The sequence below is a fragment of the Pongo abelii genome, chromosome 11, assembly GCF_028885655.2.
Source record: "Pongo abelii isolate AG06213 chromosome 11, NHGRI_mPonAbe1-v2.0_pri, whole genome shotgun sequence".
Lineage (NCBI taxonomy): Eukaryota > Metazoa > Chordata > Mammalia > Primates > Hominidae > Pongo > Pongo abelii.
The window spans coordinates 67,285,485-67,312,957 of NC_071996.2; the positions used below are offsets into that span (position 1 = coordinate 67,285,485).

General features: G+C 37.4%; 1 protein-coding gene and 1 pseudogene across 3 annotated transcripts in view; one reads left to right on the forward strand and one right to left on the reverse strand.

The window, feature by feature from the left end:
• Positions 1–27,473, reverse strand: part of COBLL1 (cordon-bleu WH2 repeat protein like 1) — a 158,183-nt gene that overhangs the window by 58,010 nt on the left and 72,700 nt on the right. For all 3 annotated transcript variants that reach the window (XM_054549409.2, XM_009237785.3, XM_063712837.1), the window contains one exon: positions 554–742. In XM_054549409.2, coding sequence (XP_054405384.1) covers positions 554–742 — 189 coding nt within the window. The remainder of the gene's footprint in view (positions 1–553; positions 743–27,473) is intronic.
• Positions 3,182–3,259, forward strand: LOC112132535 (small nucleolar RNA U3; annotated as a pseudogene).

Here is a 27,473-nt window from a genome sequence, read left to right on the forward strand (position 1 = left end):
CACCCACATTTAAATAAAGTAATTAAGTCATTCAATGAAATAAAAAAACTGCCAATTAATTTACAGACAGATTTAACTGTTTTGATAAATACAAAAGTATTACATTTTAAGAGTAATAAAACTCTTAAAATTAAGAGTTTTGCAAACTTAAAGAAGCAGCTTAAAGTGGGAAGAACAATTTGAGAAGAAAAGGATAGGATTTTCCTGTGGGTCACTGGGCTTGTTTCGTAAGTTTGGTTTACAAAATCAGTATAACTAATGGTCATTCTTCCAGGAAAGGCTTATTTTTAAAATCTTGTTAAATAACTAACGAGATATGAAAAGGGTTCCAAATTTCAAGAGTCATTTAATTGGGTTTGTGGAATTCATAGCACTGGGATTAAAACATTGATAGAAAATTTTTAACACCATTTTAGCACTCTTTTTTTTAACAGATAACTAAACTGAGTGATAAGTGTTTTGTCAAAGAACAAACATCAAGACGTATATGACAGAGACTTTCAATAGTGGAATAAGAAGGGGAGGTCCTGATATTTCATTCACTCCAGCGTACCTGCCATGAACAGTAGTAGATTTGATAATATCCCCAGGTAGGACCACTGAGAGTTCAACGTCTTTATCTATCATGTTTTCTTTCTGTTCCATGATGAAAGCAGTGGATTCTATACAATCAGCAGCTGAAGAGACACCAGTGTATTTGGTCTCAGCTGGAGGAAGTGGTGCCTTGGCTTTTGGTTTTCTCCTAAAATATAAAGAAAACACAAAAAATACAAAATATTTTATTTTTAAGGTAACTTTTTAATATGATCTATTTTTATAAATATGATCTAGTAGTGGTTTTTCACACCTAGAAAAAATGTTCAACAATGTTAACTGTTAGTGTTGGATGGTCGAATTAGGATTTTGTTTTCCTTTTCCAGTCAGCTTTTTATTTTGTTTTGAGTACTATGCCTACATTACTTGGACATAAAAAGAAACATGATAAAGAAATTTTATATTGGCCTCTATTAAATTTAGTTACTGTGTGTTCACTATACCAAGTCAAGAGGAAAATGTATTTTCTTTAATGAGATAAATTACAAAAATCCTTAATGTTTCAGGATAGAGATCAGTATCTCACTCTCTCATTTCACAATAACTCTTACCTTTGGGCCCTTCATCCTATTTGTTTCCGATGTAGTATATTCCACCTCTCAATTCAGATAAACCCTACCTTATCCTTCAAAGACTAGTTAAATCCACCCTGTTTGCCCCAAACTACCCCTTCCACAGAATTTCTTCCTTCTTTGAATTAATATAGCACATACCAATTCCATAGATGTAACTTTTTAGATTTTTTGGGGGTACCAGTTTCAACTCTCTATCTACATTTATAACTCTCTGCAAAAAAGAAGCATGAAGCATGCTAGCCAGATGTGGTGGCACACAGCAGAGATTCCAGCTACTCGGCAGACTGAGGTTGGGGGATCCATTAAGTCCAGGGGTTTGAGTCCAGCCTGGGCAACATGGTGAGACCCTATCTCAAAGAACGAAAGCAAGAAAGCAGCACGCTATGGATGGCTGTATTTCCCACTGCACATAGATGGCTATTTCCCACTGTACCTAGCAATGAACTATGATGGGTTATTTGATAAATAATATATCTGCTTCAATGAAAAACATTAGTAATAATTTTCTAATAAATATTTTTGCATCACTAAGACAACCTCTTAACTAAGTTATAACAGAAATAGTAGACATTCTGAACTTACACAGGCCAATCCAATGATTTGATGGGTTGAAAAAATAAAATGTGAAAATAAACTATAAGTAATGACATATTTATGGTTTTATTTAAAACACTGTGAATTAAAGTTTTTGAAAATATTACTTTTATAAAAGGCTAATTGGTTTTAGAAAAATGAATACTACTCATTTCCACTCAGAAAAATACAGATTTCAATTCCTCCCATCCTTACTTGCTAGGCAAACATAAGAACCAAACAAGATCAAAAGGCTTCCTTATAAGTAAATATATAACATCCACCTATTTGGTACTTTCAAAATTTAAGGTCTCACAACTCCAACTCCTTTAACATATGACTCATCATGAAAAGACTGAAGCAAGGTTCCTACATTGTACATTCATTTACTAAAATAACAAGCCCTTAACTCTTAGTGGTACAATAATAGAAACATATTGTACTTCATAAAAGACTTATTTTACAAGAGCAACAAAACTAAATTTTTAAAAACTGTTACAATGAATAAAAGCTTATAAAAATTCCTGTAAAGAAGAATGCCCCCCAATTTCAAATTTCCATTTTTAAATCTGCGGAAATTGACCACTCATGTATAACAAATATTTATTTTATAACAGACAATTATCAGAGCAGATTCAGCTAGACACAGGAAAGGTAAAGATGAGTAAGACTCAGTTCCTATTCCTGAAGGGTTCATAGCCCCAAAGCATTGACAGGCAGGCAAAATTACCATCAAGTTTGATGACTGCTCTAACACAGGTATGCAGATGGTGCAGCTGCGGGTCACAGGAAGAAAACGCAACTTTCTTAGGAATCCAGAAATGTCTTACAGATGGGAAACATAAGCTGGGTTTTGGAGAATGAATAGAAACACACAGAAAAAGGCAAGAAATAACTGATATTTTTGGCAGAGGAAAGTGAATAGAGCCATAAAAGAAAATGGTACTTTTTAGAATGAAATGGTTTGGTAAAATTGCACAGAGAAGTCAAAAGAGATGAGAAATCAGTGAATCGACGGAAACATTTTATAAGTAAGAAAATTCAGTAAGGTAGGTTGGCACAAAGTTCATATATGAAAGTGTCAATAGCCTACCTAAATATCAGCAAAAACTCATCAGAAAGTACAATGAAAGAAAAAGTAACTTTGGTAATAGCAACAAAAATGAATTTTAAAAAGACTCTCCAAGTATTCCCATCTCAGTCAATCACATTTCTTTCATTTGTCCAGGCCAAAAATCCTTGTTCTCATAAACATACATCTAATCCATCTACAAATTCTGCCAGCTCTATATCATAAATAGACCCAGAATCCACGAACCACCTGGATCACCAAATACCTCTGCTCAAGCTGCCAACTGGTGTCCCTGCTCCCAACCTTGTCACTTCGTAATCTAGGCTCAATGAAACAACCAGAGTGATCTTTTTAAAATACAAGTTAGAAGAGTAAACTTTCAGGGGTCATTTCTATAGTTCATTACTAGAGAAGTTTCTCTGAATGTGTGGAAAAATAAATCAATAAAATAATAAAATAAAATACAAGTCAGATCACTGCCTCACTTCTCACATTCTCCAATGGTTTCTTGCCTCAACCAGAAAAGATCTGGAGTGCTATACAAATGTTCCTCTACTTACGATGGAATTACAACCTGATAAATCCACCCTAAATTGAAAATATAAGTGAAAATGTACCAAATACCCCCAATTAACCCATCATAGAATCAGAAAATCATAATTCAAACCATCATAAATCCAGATGTCTCTCAATTTATGATGAGGTTACATTCTGACAAACCCACAATAAAGTTGAAAAATCATACATCAAACCATGACAAGCAGGAGACCATCTGTAATAGGTCCTTCCCTCCTCCCTTACCTCCGGCCTCTCCAGTCCCCTATCTAACACTTTCTCCCTAGGCTCACTGCATTCCAATCTCAGGACTCTTGCCTTTTCCTTGAACACATCCAGAATACCAGGCCCTCTACAGAGTCTGCTCCTGACCTTAACACCCCCATCTCTCTGCTTTACTTTTGACCACAGGGTTAATGAGCAACATACTTATGTCTCCTTCTGTTAAAGGGTAATTAATTCCATGAGAGTAGGGACTTGTCTCCACCACCTTGTCCACACATTTGCAAATACACAGAATCTCTGGGACTATGCCTGCTGCATAGTGGGCACTGATACTTGCTGAAAGAGTGAATTCAATGACAACTTTCCACAGAAGATGCACTACTTAAGCTTAAAACTGGGAAGGAAAAGAGTCCTTACCACCAAAAAATAAAATGAGCTTTCATATCAGGATTACTTGTCGGGGATTTTTTTTTTAATTAACTGATTATGTTTTATTTTTTACAAGATGAATGAAAAATACACACTGGCTTTATTAGCAAGCGATAACTGAGAACTTCGTAATTCTGGGGAAGTATTCCCTGTCTACTGCACACTGCAGTGAACTCCTCTCACTCACAGTTTTGATGTCTGTGTGTGACAGTTTTACTTCCTCAGGTAGTTTGTATCTACGATGAAAATCCATCTCTAATCACTATACATAAGCCAATTGCTTTTAAGATGGGGAAAGTAGGACAAAGCACTAGTTGAAAAACCATTCACATAGAACTTTTTTTTTAAGACAGGGTCTGGCTCTGTCACCTAGGCTGGAGTGCAGTGGAACGATCTCAGCTCGCTGCGGCCTCTATCTCCTAGGTTCAAGCGATTCTTGTGCCTTAGCCTCCTGGGTAGCTGGGACTGCAGGCACATGCCCAGCTCATTTTTGTATTTTTACTAGACACTGGGTTTTGCCATGTTGGCCGGGCTGGTCTTGAACTCCTGGACTCAAGCAATCCTCCCACCTCAGCCTCCCAAAGTGCTGGGATTACAGGCATGAGCCACCACACCAGGGCATTTACATAAGACTTCTAGGAAAAACATCCTAATGTTCTCAGTTGTTATTTCAATTTAATAATGTGTTTGTTACTTTTGTTCCTGAAAAATGGAAAGCAATGTGAATAAGACCAAGATCCTTCCACAATGAATGTGCAATACAACCGAGAAGATGCAATGAGTAATTAAATAATACAAAACGAAAAAGAAGGGTCATCAAACAGATGGCAACTAAGACACATGCACACGTATGTTTACTGCGGCACTATTCACAATAGTAAAGACTTGGAACCAATCCAAATGTCCAACAATGATAGACTGGATTAAGAAAATGTGGCATATATACACCATGGAATACTATGCAGCCATAAAAAATGATGAGTTCATGTCCTTTGTAGGGACATGGATGAAATTGGAAATCATCATTCTCAGTAAACTATTGCAAGGACAAAAAACCAAACACCGCATGTTCTCACTCATAGATGGGAATTGAACAATGAGAACACATGGACACAGGAAGGGGAACATCACACTCTGGGGACTGTTGTGGGGTGGGGGGAAGGGGGAGGGATAGCATTAGGAGATATACCTAATGCTAAATGACGAGTTAATGGGAGCAGCACACCAGCATGGCACATGTATACATATGTAACTAACCTGCACATTGTGCACATGTACCCTAAAACTTAAAGTATAATAATAATAAAAAGAAGAAAGAAAGAAAAACAAGCAAAGTAAGAAATAAACCTTAAAAAAAAAAACAACGAAAATTTAGGTCAATGAAAGCCAGCTGAGACCAGCTGTGTTGGGTGGGGAGCAGGATCAAGGCATGCTTCAAAGAGAAAAGACAAGAGACTCAGGTCTTGAAAGAAAAGTAGAATTTTGATAAGCAGAGCCTGTAAGATCAATTATATGTTAGTTCCCAATTGTGATCCATACACATTAAATTTAGGAATGTGTTTATCTAGTTTGCTTACTACATAGTCCAGTCTAGTGAAAAGAATACCAGATGGAAGCCTGGATTTGGCCTGAATCCTAAGTAGCTTTAAGATTTTAACTTATTTGACCTTTTAGTCACCAGCAAAATTTTGAAAATATCTTTTACCTACTCACAACTCTCCTAACATTAATTTTTTGGTCAGAGGCTCTGAAGTAATAACAAAATTGTCACCCAAAGTTAAAAGTACAGTGAAAATAATCAAATGTGTATTATCATCTAAATATAGGAAATTCTGATAATACGAACTAAAGAGAAAAATGTAACATTAACATTCAATAACAACTATACTTAAGAATACTAAGTTTTTAAAATATTTAAACATTTAAAAATCAGAGTAACTGCCATTGAAGCCTCCTCACCCCTTTTAAATGAGAATGTTTCAACCAGTTTTCTTATCAAATAGATTTTCACATATGCTTTTCTTCACCGGTGGCTTTGTTTGACTATCAGTCTACTCTTTAGAGGCTTTTCCCCTTAACAGTAAACAATAGCAAATTTCGCATAAGGGTAGGTGGACAGGAGGTTATACTGGAAAGATATTTATAATAAGAAAACTCCCCCACATCAGGGCAAAAATTCATTATTCAAGCTCAAAAATAACAAGCTACAGTAAATTATTGCTTATGCAAATCATTGCTTTATTAAAATTATCTCTATACTCAATTTTAATAATGAGAATTAAGGCAAAATTTGCATTACGCAATAATATATTTTGATAATATCATAACCTCATTTTAATACAGAATTCAATTAGTGTCCTACTATTACTGCTGATTGGTCTTTTTATCATTTTGATTTACAGGGCACTCCAAAATCATGTGCCCACTGTAATCATTACTCCATTACTGTCAATATAATATCCTTATAATAGATAAAAAGAGGAAATAAAAGAGCTCAGCGAAACATAATTCTAGTCTTGATTTGAAAAAGCAAAGGTTTAAAATGCTATATGTGATATACTTACATCCTTAATAAGCTACTCAACTCCAATGGGCTCTCATCAGTTTGCTGTATTTATCATATTTATAAAGTATTCTTATAGATTCATTCAGAAAAGTACTATACAAAAAATATGGCTTCAATATTAAAGACAAAAATATAAGAGTGAATTCTCAGTCTTAAAACAATAGGGTTTTTAAGTATTGCAGTCTAAAGACCAAAAATAAATTTAACAGTAATCCTCTCTCAGCACAAAGAGGGCAATCAAACATAGGATTTATTGTGGTAAGTGTTGATGAGGCAGTCCTTCAAAATAACTGGCAGTGTTTTGATGGCCACTAAACTATGTATTTCAATTATAAATTGAAGACCAATTTCTTAACACAATTTCTCAGTTTCTCTGTCTGGGTTTAATGAAACAACAGAAGAATTTTTTAAACAAGATTTGTTCAGAAGTGGGCATAACATTGTATTATGTGCTCAAGGGAATACAATTAAAAACAATAAAGCCCTCTTTTCTTGATGAGCCTAATTTCAAAGAGTGAATATGTCAAAAGGGCTTGAAAAGATATGCAATAATGAAAATCGACAAGGAGAAACCCAAAACATTATATGACTCTCATATTGCATTTTTTTTTCTCAAGGTTGCCAATAACCCGTGAGGGTCCAAATCATAGACAATTATCTGTCTCATCTTGGTCACACTGAGCACTATTTCACAGCCACTCAAGTTCTCTGTGAGGGACTGTCTTCCCTTGGCTTCTTTGTGTGGGCACACAATCTACTGTTTTCTTCCTTCTTCACTGCCACTCCTCAGTCTCCCCATCCTCACCTCATCTGATTTCTAAACACTGGGGCAACCCAGGGTCCATTCTCTGCCTTTTTCTCTTCTTTCTACAACCTTCACCTCCAAGGGACTTCATAAAAGCCCATGGCTTCAAATATCACTATATGTCAGTGGCTGTCAGATTCACATCTCCAACCCTGACTTGTTTATTGAGCTCTGACTTTTATTCCCAATAATCTCATGATTATCTCCATTTGGATGTCCCATAGGTATCTCAAATGTTATATAACCAAAACTTGATTCTCCTCTTCATCGCTAATCCTTATTCTCACACAAACCTACTCTATATTATTCCCCATCTCTACAAATGGCTCCACTAACCACCCAGTTAACTCAAGCAAAAAAACTCCAGCAGGCATACTTTAATTCCTCTCTGTCCTTTATCTCCTATTTCCAATCTGTCAAAAATTCCCTTGGGATCTAAACTCTAAAACATATCCTGAACTTCTATACTTTTCACCAGCTCCTTGCTACCACCCTGGTAATTAAGGCATCATCTTTTCTTGCCCAAACTGCTTCAAAAGCCTTTTCACTGGTCTCTTCTCTTTCTCCTCTTGTCCCTTAAAATCTATTCTCCCCTGTAGTAGTCAGAGTGAGCTTTTAAATATGTATGCCATTAGGTCAGTGGGGGAGAAAAACAACAAAAAAGACATAAATCAGATCACATCTCTCTGATCCTTCACTGGCCTTCCAACGCATTGATGAACCCATATTCTTTTCCTTGGCTTGCAGGCCCCAAATGAGCTAGCCTGGTGATTCTCAAAGTATGGTTTCAGAGCAGCAGCCGTAATTACTTGGACGCCGCACCCCTGAGACATACATAATCAGAAACACTAAGGGCAGGGCCTTACAATCCACATTTGACAACCCTCCAAGTGATTCTGATGTATGCTAAAGTCTGAGAACCAATGAGCCAACCTCAGCTCCCCTCTTGTTATTCCCAGTTTCAATGCCCCATGTAATTCACACTGGCATTCTTTCCTGAAATAGACCCAGTCTCTTCACATCCAAGAGCCTTCCACAGCTTTGCCCTTGGTCCAAAATGCTTTTAACCAGAAAACTTCAAATTGCCTGCTCCTTGAGGTCATTCAGAATTCAGATAAAATATTTCCTCCTCTTAGAGGTATTCTCTAACCACTCAAAAAAGGTAGCAAGGCCCACCCCACCCATCGTGGCCCATCCTTCACATAGCCCTGCTTGGTCCCCATCACATTTATCACTATCTGAAATCATCCTGCTTATTTACTTATTTCCTTGTTTTTTATTTGACCCTAGAATAAAAATTCCTGGAGGGCTGGGACCTGGCCTGTCTCATTCTCTGCTGGCACCTAGAACTGTAACTGGCACAAGATGGGGTTCTCTGTGAGCATTTTTTTTATTTAGTTGAGGAAGGAAGGGAGGGAAGGTCATATTAGTTTCATCAGTTCATAGGAGAGCAAAAACTTGGTGGGTTGCTGAGAGTCAACCTATTCTGTAGCCAGCGGTATAAGAAGTCATTCAAGTCATTCATGAATATCTACTGCTAAGTCCTATAAAGGTGCTTTTGGTCTACATTTAATCTTATGAGGCCATTGCCACTGCCATTTAGCTGGGGTTTACAGAGGTTTAAGAAATTTGCCCCAAAGCGCATAGAACATGGGACAATTACAAATGAAAACCCATCAAATCCCCCTGCCAATAACCCTAGCAAAGGCCACCCAAATAAGTCCCAATGTTTAAATAAGCCCCAAAGACATCCACATGGATAAAAGAGCTCAATCCTCAGGAAGATTCTAAGTGGTTTTCCTATTTGAGGAAGGGATTAAATTGGGACTGACAAAATTTTAGATTGTATGAAGACTCCCTCATTTTGCCCAGACGTTCAGTAATTTGCCTGAAGCCATATAATCTGTGGGACAGGACTCAAATATTTCATCTGTAGCTTCCTTTGACCAATGAGAATTGTGATTAATATCAGAAAAGAATAATCTAATTTTTCATTTTTAAGAATGGGACTCAACTTTCAGTTATACTTGGTATAATGTACCAAGCAAAGAGGCAGTGGGTATTCTTCACATCAAAGCAGCACATATGGAATGCTAGTGTCATGTCCCAACAGTAAAAGCCAAACGGAACACAAGAAAAAATAGTTTTTATCCAGTGTCAACAGCAGCTAATCCTTGAGTGCTGACTGTGTGTTAGAAAATGTTTTTTTACCTGCACTAACTCATGTCCTTACTACACTATATGAAGCAAGTGCTGCCACCTCCACATTATAGATGAGGGTGACATGCAGAGAGATTAAGGAACTTGCCTAAGGTTCCTTAGCCAGTAAGTGGTGGGGCTGAAATTTAAACCCAAGGTGTCTGATTCTAAAGTCAATGCTCTTTACTACCACATTACATCATTTCTTTGAGATCTTAAACATTCATCAAAATAAACAAAAACAACAACAACAAGTGAATGAGCAAAAGCCAGGTAGTGAAGGAGAAAAAAAAATGTGGTTATTGAATATCTTCTTCTAAGTCCTGTACGGGTGCTTTTTGTCTACATTTAATCTTATGAGGCAGTTACCACTGCCATTTAGTTGGGGTTTACAGAGGTTTAAGAAATTTGCCCAAAAGCACAGAGAACATGGGACAACTACAAATGAAAACCCACCAAATCCACTCCCCCACCACCCAATAACCCTAGCAAGGGCCATAAGCCTCAACATTAAACAGGAAGGTAGATGCCAGATGTACCCATATCCCAGCCCTACCACTGAGACAGCTACTTCCCCAGGTGAGGTTGGAGAAACAATATAGTGGACATCAAAAGGCCTGGGAGTATCCTAAATGGCCACTTGTGTTACCATAAGTAAATCACTTAATTTCTCTGGTCTTCCATTTTCTCATTTACAAAATACAAGTATTGAACAAGATGATCCCATGCCCCTTTACCTCTAACATACAATATTTATGCACAATTTTGTTTAGAGACTGGAAATGGAGACAAGATAGTTAGGACTAGGGTCAGGGCAGGGCACAGTGGCTGCACTAATTTACAAGTAGCATTTGGTTGAAAGAGTCACATGGACAGGACGCCCATTCCCAGGGAGTTCTTCCTATGCTGAGAACACTTCTGCTCCTGGACAGGAAAGGGTCTCCTCTGAGGCTCATAGGAAATGGAAGCCTGGAAAATGGGATCCATTTCCAAGTGCTTTTCTCTCTCTTGGCATTCACACTAGGAAAAAATGATGAAGGGAATGGCAAACACAAAGGAAAATTTTGAAAAGCTCTTGTTTCAGTCTCCCACACTTAATTATTTTACATTTCAACACCTGGAATACCAAGTCCCTACCACAAGCCATTCATCACTTCAGGCTTTCTGCCCCCATAGCACCTCCACTCAAGTCTGACCAATAATCCATAGTCACATCAATTACATCCCATGTTTCTGCCACCTTAAATCTCTCTCTCCAAGGTGCACAAACAAACAAAAAAAAAATGCAGAGATTTCTATTATCTTAAATACGACTTGCCTGCTTCTTCCAAATACTCTTTCAAGTACCTTGTAATTACCCTCCTTTCTTCTGCAGCAAAACTTCTAGGACTGCTGTCCAATATGGCGGCCACATAGCTACCGAGCACTTGAAGCATAATTAGTGTGACTGAGGGACTACAGTTTTAGTTTATTTAGTTTTAATTTGAATTTTAAAACTGATACTTGATTCAGTTACTGGAAAATGTTTAAGTATATTTGGGATAACTTGAGTATGGGAATCTTTTTTTTTTTTTTTTTTTTTTTTTTTTTTTTTTTTTTTTTTTTTTTTAAGACAGAGGCTCACTCCGTCACCCAGGCTGGAAGGCAGTGGTACGATCTCAGCTCACTGCAACCTCAGCCTCTTGGGTTCAAGCAATTCTCGTGCCTCAGCCTCCTGAGTAGCTGGAATTATAGGCATTCATCACCATGCCCAGCTAATTTTTGTAGAGACAGGGTCGCACCACGTTGGCCAGGCTGATCGTGAACTCCTATCCTCAAATGATCCACTTGTCTTGGCTTCCCAAAGTGCTGAAGTTACAGGTGTGAGCCACCGTGCTGGCCCAGAATCTATTTTTTCAAGTATAAATTTCATGACATCTAAATACAGATCGGGTATTTCCAATGAAAATATAATATCTGAGTTGAGAAGTGCTGTAAGTGTAAAATACACACTATATTCCATAGACTTAGTAAAAGGTATTAAATATCTATTGGTAATTATTGTATGCTGACTACATGTTAAAATAATATTTTTATATACTCAGTTTAAGGAAATACATTTACCATGGTGGGCCTTCTCTAAGATGATGTCCAATGACTGCTTCCTTGTGCAGTCTCCTCCCTTTGTATGTGGGCTGGACTTAGTGACTCACTTCCAGTAAATAGAATGCAGCAACAGTGATGGGCTGTCATTTCTGAGATTAGGTTACGAAAAGACCATGGTGTTATTTTAGGTACCCTCCTGCTCTGAGAGAATCCAGCTGCCCTATGGGGAGTCCCATGTGGCAATTGACATCTCAGGCCAATAGTCACAAGAGTGAGCTTGGAAGCAAATCTCTCCCCAGTAGAGACTTGAGCCCCAGCCTACACCTTGACTGGAGTCTCACCACTCAACCAGCAAACTAGATAATGACAGTTCTACATACACCCTGTACCTGAGTTTCAGTTTCAGGTGATTTGACATACTTGCTGTTCTAAAGCACTGCTCCTGGCATCACCTACATTTAGAGCACATCCTCTTTGCAATCCAAAAACCTTTCTTGTTTTACACAGAAGTCTATTTTAAATTCTTTCAGGATCTTGTCTATATTTAAAGGAAACATGTAAATCCTTTTGTTCAATAATTAGCTATGATGATCTATCACACCCATCTCTGTGTGACGATGAAGTGGAGCAAATCCAAAGACAAGACACAGGTTTCTGGCTGGGTGCAGTGGCTCACACCTGTAATCTTAGCATTTTCGGAGCCCATGGCAGGAGGATCACTTGAAGCCAAGAGCCTGGATGACATAATAATACTTCATCTCTACCAAACAAATTTAAAAAACAGCCTGGCATGCTGGTATGCACCTCTAGTCTCAGCTACTCGGTAGGCTGAGCTGGGAGGATCACTTAAGCCTGGGAGGTCAACGCTACAGTGAGCTATGATTGTGCCACTGCACTCCAGCCTAGGTGACACAGCAAGACCCTGTCTGAAATAAATATATAAAAATTTTTTAAAATGTTGTTTTTAAAGACACAGGTTTCCCTCTAGCATGTAGAGTATGGCAGAAAGAGTAAAGACGTAACCAAGTGACTAGCACAATGCAGGAGTGAAATACCCCAGGGTACCTTGTGCATAGTTTCCAAAGTACATCACCTTATCTGCCAGAAAAATTTTTTGAGGCAAAAACCATTAACATAATTTTGCCATTTTTGATTAGTATATTACCTTCTGCACAGTATGTTCAATTAATTCTTAAAGAATGAATCTACTTAAATATAGTTTCATTAGGTTGATTTTTTGTTGTTATACCTCTCTCAAATCTTCCCCTTTTACTACTTTTAAGGAACATAGCAATTATGTAAAGTGGGCCACAGGAAGACAATAGAACCTCTTTGTATCATTAGACCTTTGAGAATAAGGTTAGCATGAGTAGATGAAGCTTTATTGTAATTTAGTTGTCATATACCCAGAAAGACATAACCTGCTCTGTGTTCTAACTCATGTAAGAAAAGGGTCATGTAGGTAATGACAGGATTCTTTAAATTTAATTTAGGTCTCAACTTAAAAGCTGTTATTTCTTAAATGAACTTAGATAGTTCACTTGCTTCTAAATGCCCTTTTAAATTCATGTAAACAAATGGACAATATTTATCATCCTGCCATACTTTTCAAGTATATATAAAAAATCACTATGCTGTGCAAGGGTGGTTCCCAAATACATCTTAGAAGTTGTTCTGACTCATGCTTAGTTATCATTTCAGACATTTAATAGACATAGGGCCAGCTTTTGTTCACCTTACTCTAAATACATTCTATACATATAGTACACATATACACATATACAAACGTGTGAGTATACATACATGTCTATAGTGTGTATATGGCAGCATGAGAGAGAGAGTGAGGGAGGGAGGGAGAGAGAGAGAGAGAGAGCAAGAGCGAGGGAATGTGCTAGTGAGCACCATGAGCACTTATTTTCCTTTGGCTTTCACTAGAGGTCTATTCCAAATTCACTTGCCAAGTAACTTTTCCTGAAGCAACTCTTATTCTCCTATTTTAAGCAGATATGTACTCCAGTAGAAAACATGACTCCTAAAAATAATTCTGGTGAGGAAAAGTTTAATATTCACTATGATAGCCAGTTACTGAGATGCTAAGTAACATAATTGTCTCTCTCCATTCCTCCTCTACTCATCATCACCAGGTAATTTCTAGGGAAATTTCTTCAACATTTAGTAATATCCTAATAATATTTTAATTCCAAAACCCTGGTTTCTATTTTTTGTTTTGCTTATAATATCTAAAATAGTTAAAAAATGGCAAAATATATTTTTATAAAAGTTGATAGAGTAATAGTTTATTCCTAAGCATCATCTCTAAGTCAATAAACTTATTCTAATATCTATAAATTTAAAATAAGTGCTTTAGATAATCGTTGTATAATTTGGCCTTCACTGTTTTTGGTGGGGACATGTGGGCGATACGGCAGGGAGAAAACAAAAATATCTAGCTCACTAAATACATACAGTGTAATCTTCCAATACAACATTAATGCATTCCAGAAAGGCACAGGGTAATAAAAAAAGATACACACTTGCAATTAAAAAGGAAAAAAATCTACATACTAATCACCAAGAGTTATTGATAAAAATCAAGATTCAGAGTCAGAGATCGTGGTTTGTGTCTGGGTCTGCACAAATTAGTTATTAGGTCATTTGATCTCACTGGAACTTGAATTGCAAAACTGGAATAACACTTCCTGCCTCTCAAGGTTGCTGAGAGGGTTAAATGGGTAAGGTATATTCATTGTCTAGCACAATGGTTCTCAAACTTGGCTGCACAATGGACCCACCTACATTTAAGAAAATACTGAGGCCTAGGTGTCACTTTCAGAGATTCTGATTTAATTGGTTTGTGAGGATTTTTTAAAATCTCCCCAAGAGATTCTAAAGTGCAGCCAATTTTGAGAAGCACCAGTCTCATATAATGCCTAGCACACCATTAAGTATTCAGTTAGACTTAATGATATACCTTCATTGGAACTTTATAAACTCTAATACACACATAAAGGCTTCTACCTAGTTCAATCACATTTATGTAGTCAAGGTCTCAGGATCAGTGAATAAAACATATCTTAAAAGTAGTCCATAAGTTTAGTAATAAGTGTTTCAAATTTAAATCCCTGTTACATTTTTGTTTCCTTTTATCAAAGAGGAAAATTCCTCATGAAAGAAACAAAAATGATCTTTTACTTTATATTTTTTACTGAGATACAATTTACATAAGAAAATGCACAAATAGAAGTGAATAGAATTTTACATATATACACACACACCTCTCTCTGTCTGGGTTTCTCTCTCAAGGAGTCACCAACACAGACCAAGATATGGGATAGGAAAATATAACTACAAAGTAAAAATTAAATATTAGACCAGGCGTGGTGGTTCATGTCTATAGTTTCAGCTACTTGGGAGCCTGAGGTGGTAGGATCACCTGATCCTGGGAGGTCAAGGCTAGAGTCAAGATCATGCCACTGCACTCCAGCCTGGGTGACAGTGAGACTCTGTCTCAAAAAATAATAATAATAATTAAATATTAAATTTCTTATATATGTCCCATAAATGTTCCTGAAATTTCAGTTTGTCTCTGGGTTTTCCTAAATATCTAACAGGGGATGTTTACTTTTTGAACAGTTAAGAAAGTCAAACTTTCTTAACAAGAAAAGGGAACAAGATGAGAAAAACATCTTGGGGAAAAATATGAGAAAAACCTTCAGCAGAAATAGCTATATCAAAGGAGGAGATATAAAATTAATGTAAACAAAAGAGCGATTTGAGAAAACAGACTTAAATATCTACAATGAGTCACAAGACAGTCAACAACACTTACTGGGCACCCACTGTGTACTTAGTGCTATATAAAGAAATGGTGAGCAGATTAAAGAAATACCATATGAGGCCCTCAGATACCAATAACTTAAAAATGAAATAAGTCCAACTAAACAATGGCAAAGATGCCCTAAATGCACTCTAGGAAAAAACTCTACATTAACTGAATGCTTATCTAGTTGCAGAAACTATGCCAAATGTTTTATATATATAATCCCCTAACAAATACTATCCTTTTTTGAATAGAACCCTAAAATAATTCATAAACATTTATAGAAATGACCAAATAACTGCTCTCAATAACAAACCCAAACCACAAAACCATGTCCCAATGCTCACTTATGATGCCAGCCGTTCTTGCACAGCTTTCTGCTCATACAAGTGTCAGCAGCAACTGGACTCAACATCATCTACTGAAAGCTTCCTTTGCACTTGTGTTTGTTGCCTTGCAAGCAACATATATGGGAGAATCACTGTGGTTTAGAAAAATTAGTCCAAAAAAGGTCATAAAAATGTGATTGACACTACAATTAAATTTTTTTTTAATGTAAAAATATGAGAAGAGAGAACTATGTGAAACTCTGACTTCTTTTTTCTTTGGCATATAGAAATTAAGTATAAAAGGCCTTATTACAAATACATATTTCTACTTTAAAAAGGTGAAATTATTATTCAAAAAATTTGAAGAAAAAGTTACTCATAAAAAACAAAATTCCCTCTCCCTCCCCTTTCTTCGGTCTCCCTCTCCTTCTTTTTTCTGTCTCCCTCTGTTGCCGAAGCTGCACTGTACTGCCGTGATCTCGGCTCGCTGCAACCTCCCTGCCTCGGGCTCCTGTGACTCTCCTGCCTCGGCCTGCCGAGTGCCTGGGATTGCAGGCGGCGCGCTGCCACGCCTGAATGGTGTTTGTATTTTTGGTGGAGACGGGGTTTCACCTTGTTGACTGGGCTGGTCTCCAGCTCCTGGCCTCCAGTGATCTGCCTGCCTCGGCCTCCTGAGGTGCTGGGATTGCAGACGGAGTCTCACTCACTCAATGCTCAGTGGTGCTCAGGCTGGAGTGCAGTGGCCTGATCTTGGCTCGCTACAACCTCCACCTACCAGCCTCCTGCCTTGGCCTCTTAAAGTGCTAAGATTACAGCCTCTGTCCCGCCGCCACCCCGTCTAGGAAGTGAGGAGCGTCTCTGCCTGGCCGCCAATCGTCTGGGATGTGAGGAGCCCCTCTGCCCGGCCGCCCCATCTGGGAAGTGAGGAGCGCCTCTGCCCGGCCGCCATCCCGTATAGGAAGTGAGGAACGTCTCTGCCCGGCCGCCCATTGTCTGGGATGTGAGGCGCGCCTCTGCCCGGCTGCCCCGTCTGGGAAGTGAGGAGCACCTCTGCCCCGTCACCCAACGTCTGGGAAGTGAGGAGCGCCTCTGCCCGGCAGTCCCGTCTGGGAGATGAGGAGAGCCTCTGCCCGGCCGCCACCCCGTCTGGGAGGAAGTGAGGAGCACCTCTGCCCGGCCGCCCCGTCTGGGAGGTGAGGAGCGCCTCTGCCTGGCTGCCACCCCGTCTGGGAGGAAGTGAGGAGCGCCTCTGCCCGGCCGCCCCGTCTGGGAGGTGAGGAGCGTCTCTGCCCAGCCGCCCCGTCTGGGAAGTGAGGAGCGCCTCTGCCCTGCGGCCCAGTCTGGGAAGTGAGGAGCGCCTCTGCCCCGCCGCCCTGTCTGGGAGGTGTACCCAACAGCTCCGAAGAGACAGCGACCATCTGGAGCGGGCCATGAGGACGATGGCGGTTTTGTTGAAAAGAAGGGGGGAAAGTGTGGGGAAAGGAAGGAGAGATCAGATTGTTGCTGTGTCTGTGTAGAAAGAGGTGGGCATAGGAGACTCCGTTTTGTTCTGACTAGGAGAAATTCTTCTGCCTTGGGATGCTGTTGATCTATGGCCTTTCCCCCAGCCCCCTGCTCTCTGAAACATGTGCTGTGTCAACTCAGGGTTAAATGGATTAAGGGCGGTGCAAGATGTGCTTTGTTAAACAGATGCTTCAAGGCAGCATGCTCTTTAAGAGTCATCACCACTCCCTAATCTCAAGTACCCAGGGGCACAAACACTGCAGAAGGCCGCAGGGACCTCTGCCTAGGAAAACCAGAGACCTTTGTTCATGTGTTTATCTCCTGACCTTCTCTCCACTATTATCCTATGACCCTCCCATATCCCCCTCTCCGAGAAACACCCAAGAATGATCAATAAATACTTCATTAAAAAAAAAAAAATTATCTGTGGATTTTTTAAAATTTTACTGTACTTGCTCTCTGAAGCAATAAATGTAGAAAAAAAAAGTTCTCCACCAAAGGAAGTTAAAAAGTTTTAGTTGATTTTTACAAAAAAATTTCAAACACACACTAGGTTAGAAACCTAGTATTTAAAACATTAAATGTAAGAGTTACAATTATTAAAATATATGCACATACACATATTAAAGAGTGGGAATGCATGTCAGCCAAGCAAGCCCACTGGTAGATCAGCCAACCAAACAATAAAACCAAAAGTTGCTTTCAAGTCACAATGTGAATAACCTACTCTCAAATATGAACTTGGGTAAATAGTAAACATCGTTGAGTCATCAGACTCTGTTAAAATTTTAAATTCATGTTGGGGTAAACCTATCATTCACCACATACTGATGAAGAAAACTCCCTGAAATAAATTTGCCAAAATAATTTTCCTAGTTAAAGGTTTTGACAAATACTAGCTAAAAGAACTATTTGGACATAGTATCTCAAACAGAGTTTAGAAATATTAAAATCAAAAGTAGCACATTATTTAAAAATTACCTTAAATTGGATCTAAATTTAAAACATAAACTTAAAAAATTTTTAGATAAAAACATAAGAAAAAAATCTTTGGAAACAAAAGTTAGGCCATAGGATTAGCTATGACATCAAAGGCACAATCCATAGATTTAGTATACATATATGTATATAAAAAAATTTGACTTCATCAAAAATTAAAAACTTTTGTTCTGTGAAAGACCCTATTAAGCGGATGAAAACGGAAGCCACAGACTGGGAGAAAATATTTGCAAGTCACATATTCAGCAAAAAGACATATCTAGCATATACAAAGAACTCTCTAAACTCAATAGCAAGAAACTATTGAGATGGAATCCAGTCATGAGATGGAAAAAAGGTATAAACTCATTACCAAAGAGGGTACACGAATGGCAAATAGACACACAAAAATATGTTTAACAACATTATCTATTAGGAAAATGCAAATTAAAGCTATGATGAGCTACCACTACACACCTAAATTTTAAAATACTGGTAATACCAAGTACAGACAAGAATGTGGAGAAACTGGCTCTCTCATATGTGGCTTGTATAATGTGAATGCAAAACGGTGAAGGCCACTCTCGGAACCAATTTGGCAGTGCCATATAGAACTAAACATACACATAACGTATGACCCAGTAATCTACTCCTAGGTATTTGCACAAGAGTAGTGAAAAATTATATTCACAAAAACCTCTACATGAATGTTTCTGGCTGCTTTCTTCATAAAGACCCAAACTGGAAACAACCCAAATGTGCTCCCATGGGAGAAACAATAAAAAACTATGATGCATCCATACAACAGAAAACTACTCAGCAATAAAAAGCAGCAAAGTTTTGATACATTCACCTCGGATGGATCTCAAGGGTACTATGCTGACTGAAAAAAGACAGTCTCGAGGAGTTACATACTGTGTGGTTCTGCTTACGTAAGAGTCTCAAAGGGACAAACTTCAGGTCACAGAAAACAGATCAATGGCAGCCAAATCTGGAGGCATGAGGAGACTATTAAGGGTTAACATGAGGGAGTTTCTTTGTGGTGGTGAAGAGTTCTGTACTCTGATAATGAATGGTGCAGTTACATAAATCTACACATGTGGCAAAGTTTCATAGAACTATAAACCTAAATCAACAAACATAATGATTATAGAATGCATGTAAAAAGCTTATGAAATCAGAATAAGGTCTGTACCTGTGTTAATAGCATTAGTATCGATGTCACTTCCTTGGTTTTGACAACATACTACCATTATATGTGATATTATTATTGGGGGAAAGCTAGGAGAAGGGCACAGAGAAACTTTCTGCACTATTTCTGTAACTTCTTTCAAAGCAAACTAGTTAAAAAATAAAAGTTACAAGAAAAATATATCTAAGGTAGTGATTCTCAAAATTTGGTAGATATTAGAATCACCTATGGAACTTGTTTATAATACATGTTTGCTTCAGTTCGTACCTTTTTAAAGTAAACCTGCAAACAGGGTCCAGGTAATATACGTTGATAATCTAGCACATTACAGTTTGAAACCTCCAAACTAAAATAAAGGCAAAGATATTGGAAAAAATGATGATCCCCATCAATAACTGTTGTTCTATTTAATGGCTAATTACTAAAGAAGTCCTACCCACACCAGACCTCATTCACAGATTATATAACTGAGTCAAGAAGCTGTCACAGATACAGCAAAAGACATGCAATGATGTTATGGATCTATTTAATAATGCAAATACTGGCCAGGCATGGTGGCTTATGCCTGTAATCTCAGCACTTTGGGAGGCCAAGGTGGGTGGATCGCCTGAGGTCGGGAGTTCGAAACCAGACTGACCTACATGGAGAAACCCTGTCTCTACTAAAAATACAAAATTAGCTGGGCATGGCGGTGCATACCTGTAATACTAGCTACTCGGGAGGCTGAGGCAGGAGAATCACTTGAACCTGGGAGGCAGAGGTTGCAGGGAGCCAAGCTCGCATCATTGCACTCAAGCCTGGGTAACAAGAGTGAAACTCCATCTCAAAAAAAAAAAAAAAAAAAAAAAAATGCAAATACTGTTAGTCATAACACATCTGATAATACAGAAGTGAAAACACTGACATAAGAAAAAAACCCATGCTATGAAAACAAAGGTGTGTAGGGAAAATACATCCTCAATAAGACACAGGCGTCAATATTTAAATGTCTATTATAGGCCTTTATCTACGCTTTTATATGAAATAATTATTGTTGGCAAATCATAAACAAAAATAAGCATCAAGGCATTTGATTTAAAAGTTTCCTTTGTTCGATATAATTCATGAAAAGATCAACCTAAATATTACTCCATATACAACATAGTAAGAGTTAAAACCCAAGGTTTCCAAATCTTCACTCAAATTCTCTCCTAACAGGATGTCCACAGGAACACCCAGGTATACAATTTTCACATTTATATTAGGCAGCTCTATGCCAAGTACCTACCAGGCCCTTTTCACCTTTTCTCAGCAAAGAATGAATCACAGTTTTCCCACTATCTCCCTGCCATCTCATAAGAGAAGCAGCAATGCAACTAGAGAAAAAATCAAGTCTTAGAACATCATTTCTGAAAGGCTGCTAATCTCTAACTTAAACAGTTCCTATAACCTCTGAAATGCTAGCTCATTTGCTCTCCACTCTGTGGAAAAAAAAGTTCTTTTGGATGAAAAATTATGGTCATTATGTGATTATGCTCAAATAGTTCAGCTGATTAATACTGGCCTCAAGTGAATCCATAATTATAGGCTTAATCCTTCCTTATAGGGCTATTTAACCTGACCATGCTCTTTGGCCACAGGTGACAGTGCCAACCACTGAGCCAGAAAAAAAGTGAGCATCTGGGCAAAATAAAAGTCAACTGAGCATGTGTGTTTGAAGGAGGACAAGTCTATGACAACTCAAAGTACTTTCAATTTAAGTTTGGCCAGTAGTAGCATCTACTATACCTCAGATGAAACAATCCAATATAAACTGACCAAGAGAGGTAGTGGGGAACTAGAAAAGAGTGCTGGATTACAAGACAGTATACTTCAGTTCTAGTATCAATCCAACATATACTGAGCTGAGTCTCAGCTGTCTCATTTAATCAATATATTAAATGTACAGTGTATTATACGAGAACAAACTAGCTAGCCTGGTAAAAGCATCTGATCATCTTAAATCACTTGCATTATTAAAAACAGCATAAGGTAAGGGTGAACAAACTATGGCCTACAAGCCAAGTTAAGCCTATCATCCTTTTTTTTTTTTGAGACGCAGTCTTGCTCTGTCACCCAGACTGGAGTGCAGTGGTGCAATCGCGACTCACTGCATGCTCCGCCTCCAGGGTTCAGGCCATTCTGCCTCAGCCTCCAGAGTAGCTGGGACTACAGGCGCTCGCCACCACGCCCGACTAATTTTTTGTATTTTTAGTAGAGACGGGGTTTCACCGTATTAGCCAGGATGGTCTCGATCTCTTGACCTTGTGCTCCGCCTGCCTCGGCCTCCCAAAGTGCCAGGATTACAGGCTAGAGCCACTGTGCCTGCCCACCTATCATCCTTTTTTTAAAAAATAAAGTTTTGCTGGAACATGAACATGCTCATTTGTTTACATATAATCTATGAGTGCTTTCACACAATAACAGAGTTGAGTAGTTGTGACAGAGACCTTAGAGCCTGCAAAGTCTAAAATGTTTACTGTCTGCCATTTACAGGAAAAGCTCACTGATTCCTGGCATAAAGGGTCACATTTCCAATAAAGTCACCATACAATTTTAAAATCCTTAGTTTTATGCAAAAATATACTTCATATGTATCAGGTTTGAAAAAAATGTCTTTTTTCTTTTTTTTTGTTTGAGAAAAAAATGTAAAAAATTTGACAACACATACTATAGGAATGGTTGGGAAAACAAGCACTCTCATACCTTGCTGGTGGGAGACCAAATGGAGGAATTTTCCCTATAGAGAAATATTTAGCAATAACTAACACAATCAAATACGTAGTTACCCTTTGGCCCAATAATCCTACTACCAGGAAGTTATCCCAAAGACACACCAGCTTATGGCTTATGCAAAAGGTTAGTTCTTGCAGCATTTTTGAAAACAAAAGACTAGAAACAAACCAAATATCCATGAAGTATAGACTATATCAAATTATGGTACATCCACTTGATAAAGTATTATGCAATCATGAAAAGGAATGAAAAAGATCGCACACATTCATGACTGGAATATATTATCAAATGAAATAAAGAAAATAAGTGCTTTTAGTATACTGTCTTTCGATAAGAAGTAGATGGGGTTCTATATGGAATATAATAGAAACAATGTCAAGATAAAAATAAAAATGACTATGTGGGAGAAAAGGAATAGGGATGAAAGTTAGATCTCTACAAATGTATCTTAAAATTTTGCCTTTAAAGATTAAATGTTTTTAAATAACAGCTTTTCTTTTTCTTGTTTGAGATAGGGTCTCGCTCTATCATCCAGGCTGGAGTGCAGGGGCGTAATTGTGGCTTACTGCAGCCATGACCTATTGGCTCAAGAGATCCTCCTGCCTCAGCCTCCAGAGTAGCTGAGACTACAGGCATGTGCCACCACATCTGGCTAATTTTTTTGTTTGTTTAGTAGAGACGGAGTCTTACTATGTTTATCAGAGTGGTCTTGAACTGTTGGCCTCAAGCAATCCTCCTGCCTTGGCCTCTCAAAGTGTTGGGATTACCAGGCGTGAGCCACCACACCAAGGTAGCTTTTCTTTTTTATATGCTCCTAGTATGATATAGTCTAAAGACAAAAACACTAAAAATTTTAAAACTCTAACCAGTTGTCTTACTATTAGTAGTAATTTAAACATAATATTATTTTGAAACTATATTCTTCATATAATTGTAAAATAAATATCTAAATGTATACTACTAGGAGTCAATATTTTCTGAATAAGAGATAAACATAAAATTGGAGTTAAATAAAAATGCTGTAACTTTAGATTGATTGAATATATTAGTATGAACATGATTTTCTTCTTTCAAAAATGCATATTATCCAGCTGTCCACTTGAAAGTCATCACCCAGTAGCAAAGAGCATGTACTTATGATCTGAAAATATATTTCCCACCAAAGGAATCAGGGTTCCTTGAAAAAATGACTGAGTCCAGGTGTGGGCCAAAAAAGCATATGAGACTTTTTGGGCAAACACAATGTTCTAGGATCAGAGAGGTTATCACAGACTATGGAGGTCATGGCAAAATGACTCAGCAGGCAACTGGAAGGGCCTCTTTCTGGCCTAAGACGGGATAATTTGAACACTAAAAGAATGACTATGTTGTATTGAAACATAACATTTATTTAAAAAATCCATGAGTTACTAATAATAAAAACTAAATAGTCACTATGAAGGCTGCTAAGGTAGGACATCTCTTAGTACCCTGAAAATTTAGGGAAAGAATCAATCAAGCATTTATACTGCCTGAAATACAGTTCATACAGAAATATAACATTTGACGAACAAAGGTTTCCTTTAAAGAATTCTAGCCAATAAAATACAGAAGGAATAAAATAATTAGAAAATTATTGGTTTCAATATTTGCTCAAAAACAGTATTAAGCAACCATTCATCAATGAACTCTAAGTCATGAGGTGAGAATTTAACTGGGAACATAATAAATGAATCAGATGGACACCACCTGAATCCACTTTTCAAATTTAGCATCACTAAATACTGGACAGACATCATGTGCTTCATGACATGTTGCAATGGAATGCACACAGTACCACATATGAAGTACTCTTATCTAATACATTTAATATGATTCTAACCAAAAAATTAAGTAGATCGAAAAACAATATAAACACACCACAAGAATGTAATTAGCAAGATCCTGAATTTGCAATAGTCTGCAAGATCAATAATCCAATTTAACTAACGAATCAAAATGTAGGAACAAAGAGAAGGGAGTGGGAAAGAACCCATATAGAATGAGAGACTTAAGTGACATAACCACCAGATGTTAGATACGCTAATGCCATAAAAGGTATTTTTAAAATTTCCTTATCTGTTACAGATATATAACAAAATATGAGTAAAATGGCTATGTGTGGATTTTCTTGAGACGAATAAAAGGGAAAAAGTGGAGATAGCTAAAGTAAAATTGGCAAAGGGTTTGTGATGTTTAAAGCTGGGTGAAAAGTGAGTAATGAATACTCTCACCTTTTGTGTTTGAAAATTACTAATGTTTTTACAAAAAAAATCTTATGCTCTATGGTATACATGAGCAAAACAATAATTGAAACACATAGAAACAAAAGAAATTACTAAAGCTAATCAAAAATACATTTAGGAATATTGACCTAAATGAAGGTCACTTTTGCCTTTTCATCTGTAAAATGAAGGGCTGTCTGGAAGATCTCTGAAGTTTTTTTCATTCTAATATTTCTTATTTGTGCTTTAAATAAGCCAAGATCATAATTTTTTTCTAATATCTCTGCTCTAACCCTAACCAACCCCCAGCCTCAGGCACCCATTACAGTGTTTTCTGTCTCTCTATATTTGCTTTTTTTGGAGATTTCCTATAAAAGGAATCATGCAATATGTGTTCTCCTGAATGGCTTCTTCCACTGAAGCAGCTCTTGAGGTTCACCGTGTTGTAGCATATATCCATACTTAGTTACTTTTTATTCCCTAATAGAATGCCATTGTATGAATAGACTACATTTTATTTACCCATTCACCAATTAATGTATGTTTGAGTTGCTTCCACTATTTGGCTATTATGAATAACGCTGCTATGAACACTCACATACAAATCTTTGCATATACCCTTTTTTGTATGTGATATGGTTTGGTTCCCTGTCCCCGCTCCAATCTCATGTTGAATTTGTAATCCCCAGTGTTGGAGATGGAGCCAGATGGGAGGTGATTGAACATGAGGGTGGATTTCCCCTTAGTGTGACTCTTGCAATAGTGAGTTCTTGTGAGATCTGGTCATTTAAAAGTGTGTGGCACCTCTTCTCTTTTGCTCTTCCTCCTGCTCCAGCAATGTGAAGTGCTGGCTCCCCCTTGCCTTCTGCAGTGATTGTAAGTTTCCTGAGGCTTCCCTAGAATCTGAGCAGATGCCAGAATCATGCTTCCTTTACAGCCTACAGAACCATGAGCCAATTAAACCTCTTTTCTTTATAAATTACCCAGTCTCAGGTATTTCTTTATAGCAGTGCGAGAACGAACTAATACAGTATGTCATTCTTAAGACTTCACAGCATAGATATACAGCATGTTCCTAGTACTCTCTGACTACTCCTGCTTTCCTCCATGCACATGGAAATAGTTTAAAGCCACTGGCATTTAAAATTATAAGTTACTCATGAAAGACCAACAGATATTCAAGAACCATAAGCCACACCTATATTATACAAAACACAGCCTTGGACATAAAATTAATTATCTAAGAAATATTTTGATTATGATTAAAACAGTTTAATAACCATAAGCCTCTGCTTTTCCATTAAGCCATTCTTCCTTCAATTACAGATCAATGGGTTGGTATAAATGTTGAGTATACCATAAGGATAATGAATAGACTAGCATGTTTAATAAAGAAAGATGTAGTGGGTACAATGAAGACAGCATAACTGTGTTTAACTTACATACTGGTTTCACTACGGAAACACAGAGAGGGATGGAATTCTACTCCAAGTGTTGCTTATGCAACAATGGGCAGTTCAAATGTGTACTTTTAAATTCAAACACGAAACTACATGAATGTTTTTCTCACATATTTAAATAAGCTCATTTTTTGGAAAAATCACCAGAGTTTTAAAACATATAGATACAAGAGATACTACTATTATCTTATGGAAAATAGTTTAGGATTAATGATTTAGAAAAATTATCAAAAAAGGAGGCAAATATAACAAAATTCTCTAATATTTCTAGTCAGTAGGTTATAAAAAGGTCAGGTAAAGTGGGAAATCAAAAGTTCAAATAACCTCAATCATTCTAACTTAAAATGCACAGATGTAAATTCATTCACTGCTCTTTGATGTAGAGTGAAAGCTTTATTTTTGCAAATGTACCCACTGATGGGATTTTCATCCTGTCCTTCTTGCATACATAGCATACAAAGGCTTGCCTTTGATGTTCTCCTTTTCTACGTAGATCAAATATTTCAACACATCTGCAAAATAATTTACATGTAAATTCATTTATTTCATATTTTTATTTCATTATTTTAGTGTCTCATTCAATTATAATTCAATAGCATAATTTTTTGGTTAGGGTAGGTAGCTCACCAAAGATTATTTCTGAAGTACTTAATTTTGCTTTTATGAAAACAGCTCTTCCTGTTTTTACATTGTATGTATATAATATTTTTAAAATTACATTATTAAAATAAGCAATTGTAAAAACAGGCCTTAACAGGTTAAGTAATGGTAAAACAAAATTTTGAAGAAATATAAGTGGCATGAGAAGGTGAACTAGAAATTACCCTACTGGTCCTAGCCCCAAACAGTGCAAAGAATAGACTTTCAGCATGTATTACTGAGGGACTGGAAATCTTATTTGAACAAGTTTGTTGACTGAAGTTTGAGAACTTCTGCAGGTCACTAGACGCAGGATTGCTGGAGAACTTTGATCCATACACTGACAAACCTTTAAGAAACCACGACCTGAAACTAGATTTTTTTTAGTTTATCCAAACACGTGCAGGCCAAGCAAAAGCAACCACCTGCTACTCCTTAATTTATTACACAATTTGTAAGAAAGGCAGTAGAAAATGAGAATACTGTGGATAGATCACATGCACCAGAAATAATACAAATGATTCTCTCAATAAAATAAGAATCTAAGACGAGCTTGTCCAACCTGTGGCCTGCGGGCCACATGCAGCCCAGGATGGTTTTGAATGTGGCCCAACACAAATTCGTAAACTTTCTTAAAACATTATTTTTTTTTTTTTTTTTAGCTTATCAGCTATTGTTAGTATATTTTTTGTGTGGCCCAAGACAATTCTTTTTCTCCCAATGTGGCCCACAAAAGCCAAAAGATTGGACACCTTTGAATTAAGACATTAATACAGAAGCATAGCTTTCCAGAAACCATTTTTATTCATCTATAGAAATAATCCCTCTTATCTGGGGAAGAAATGATCCAGAACCATCTTATGTCTATTAGTTAAAT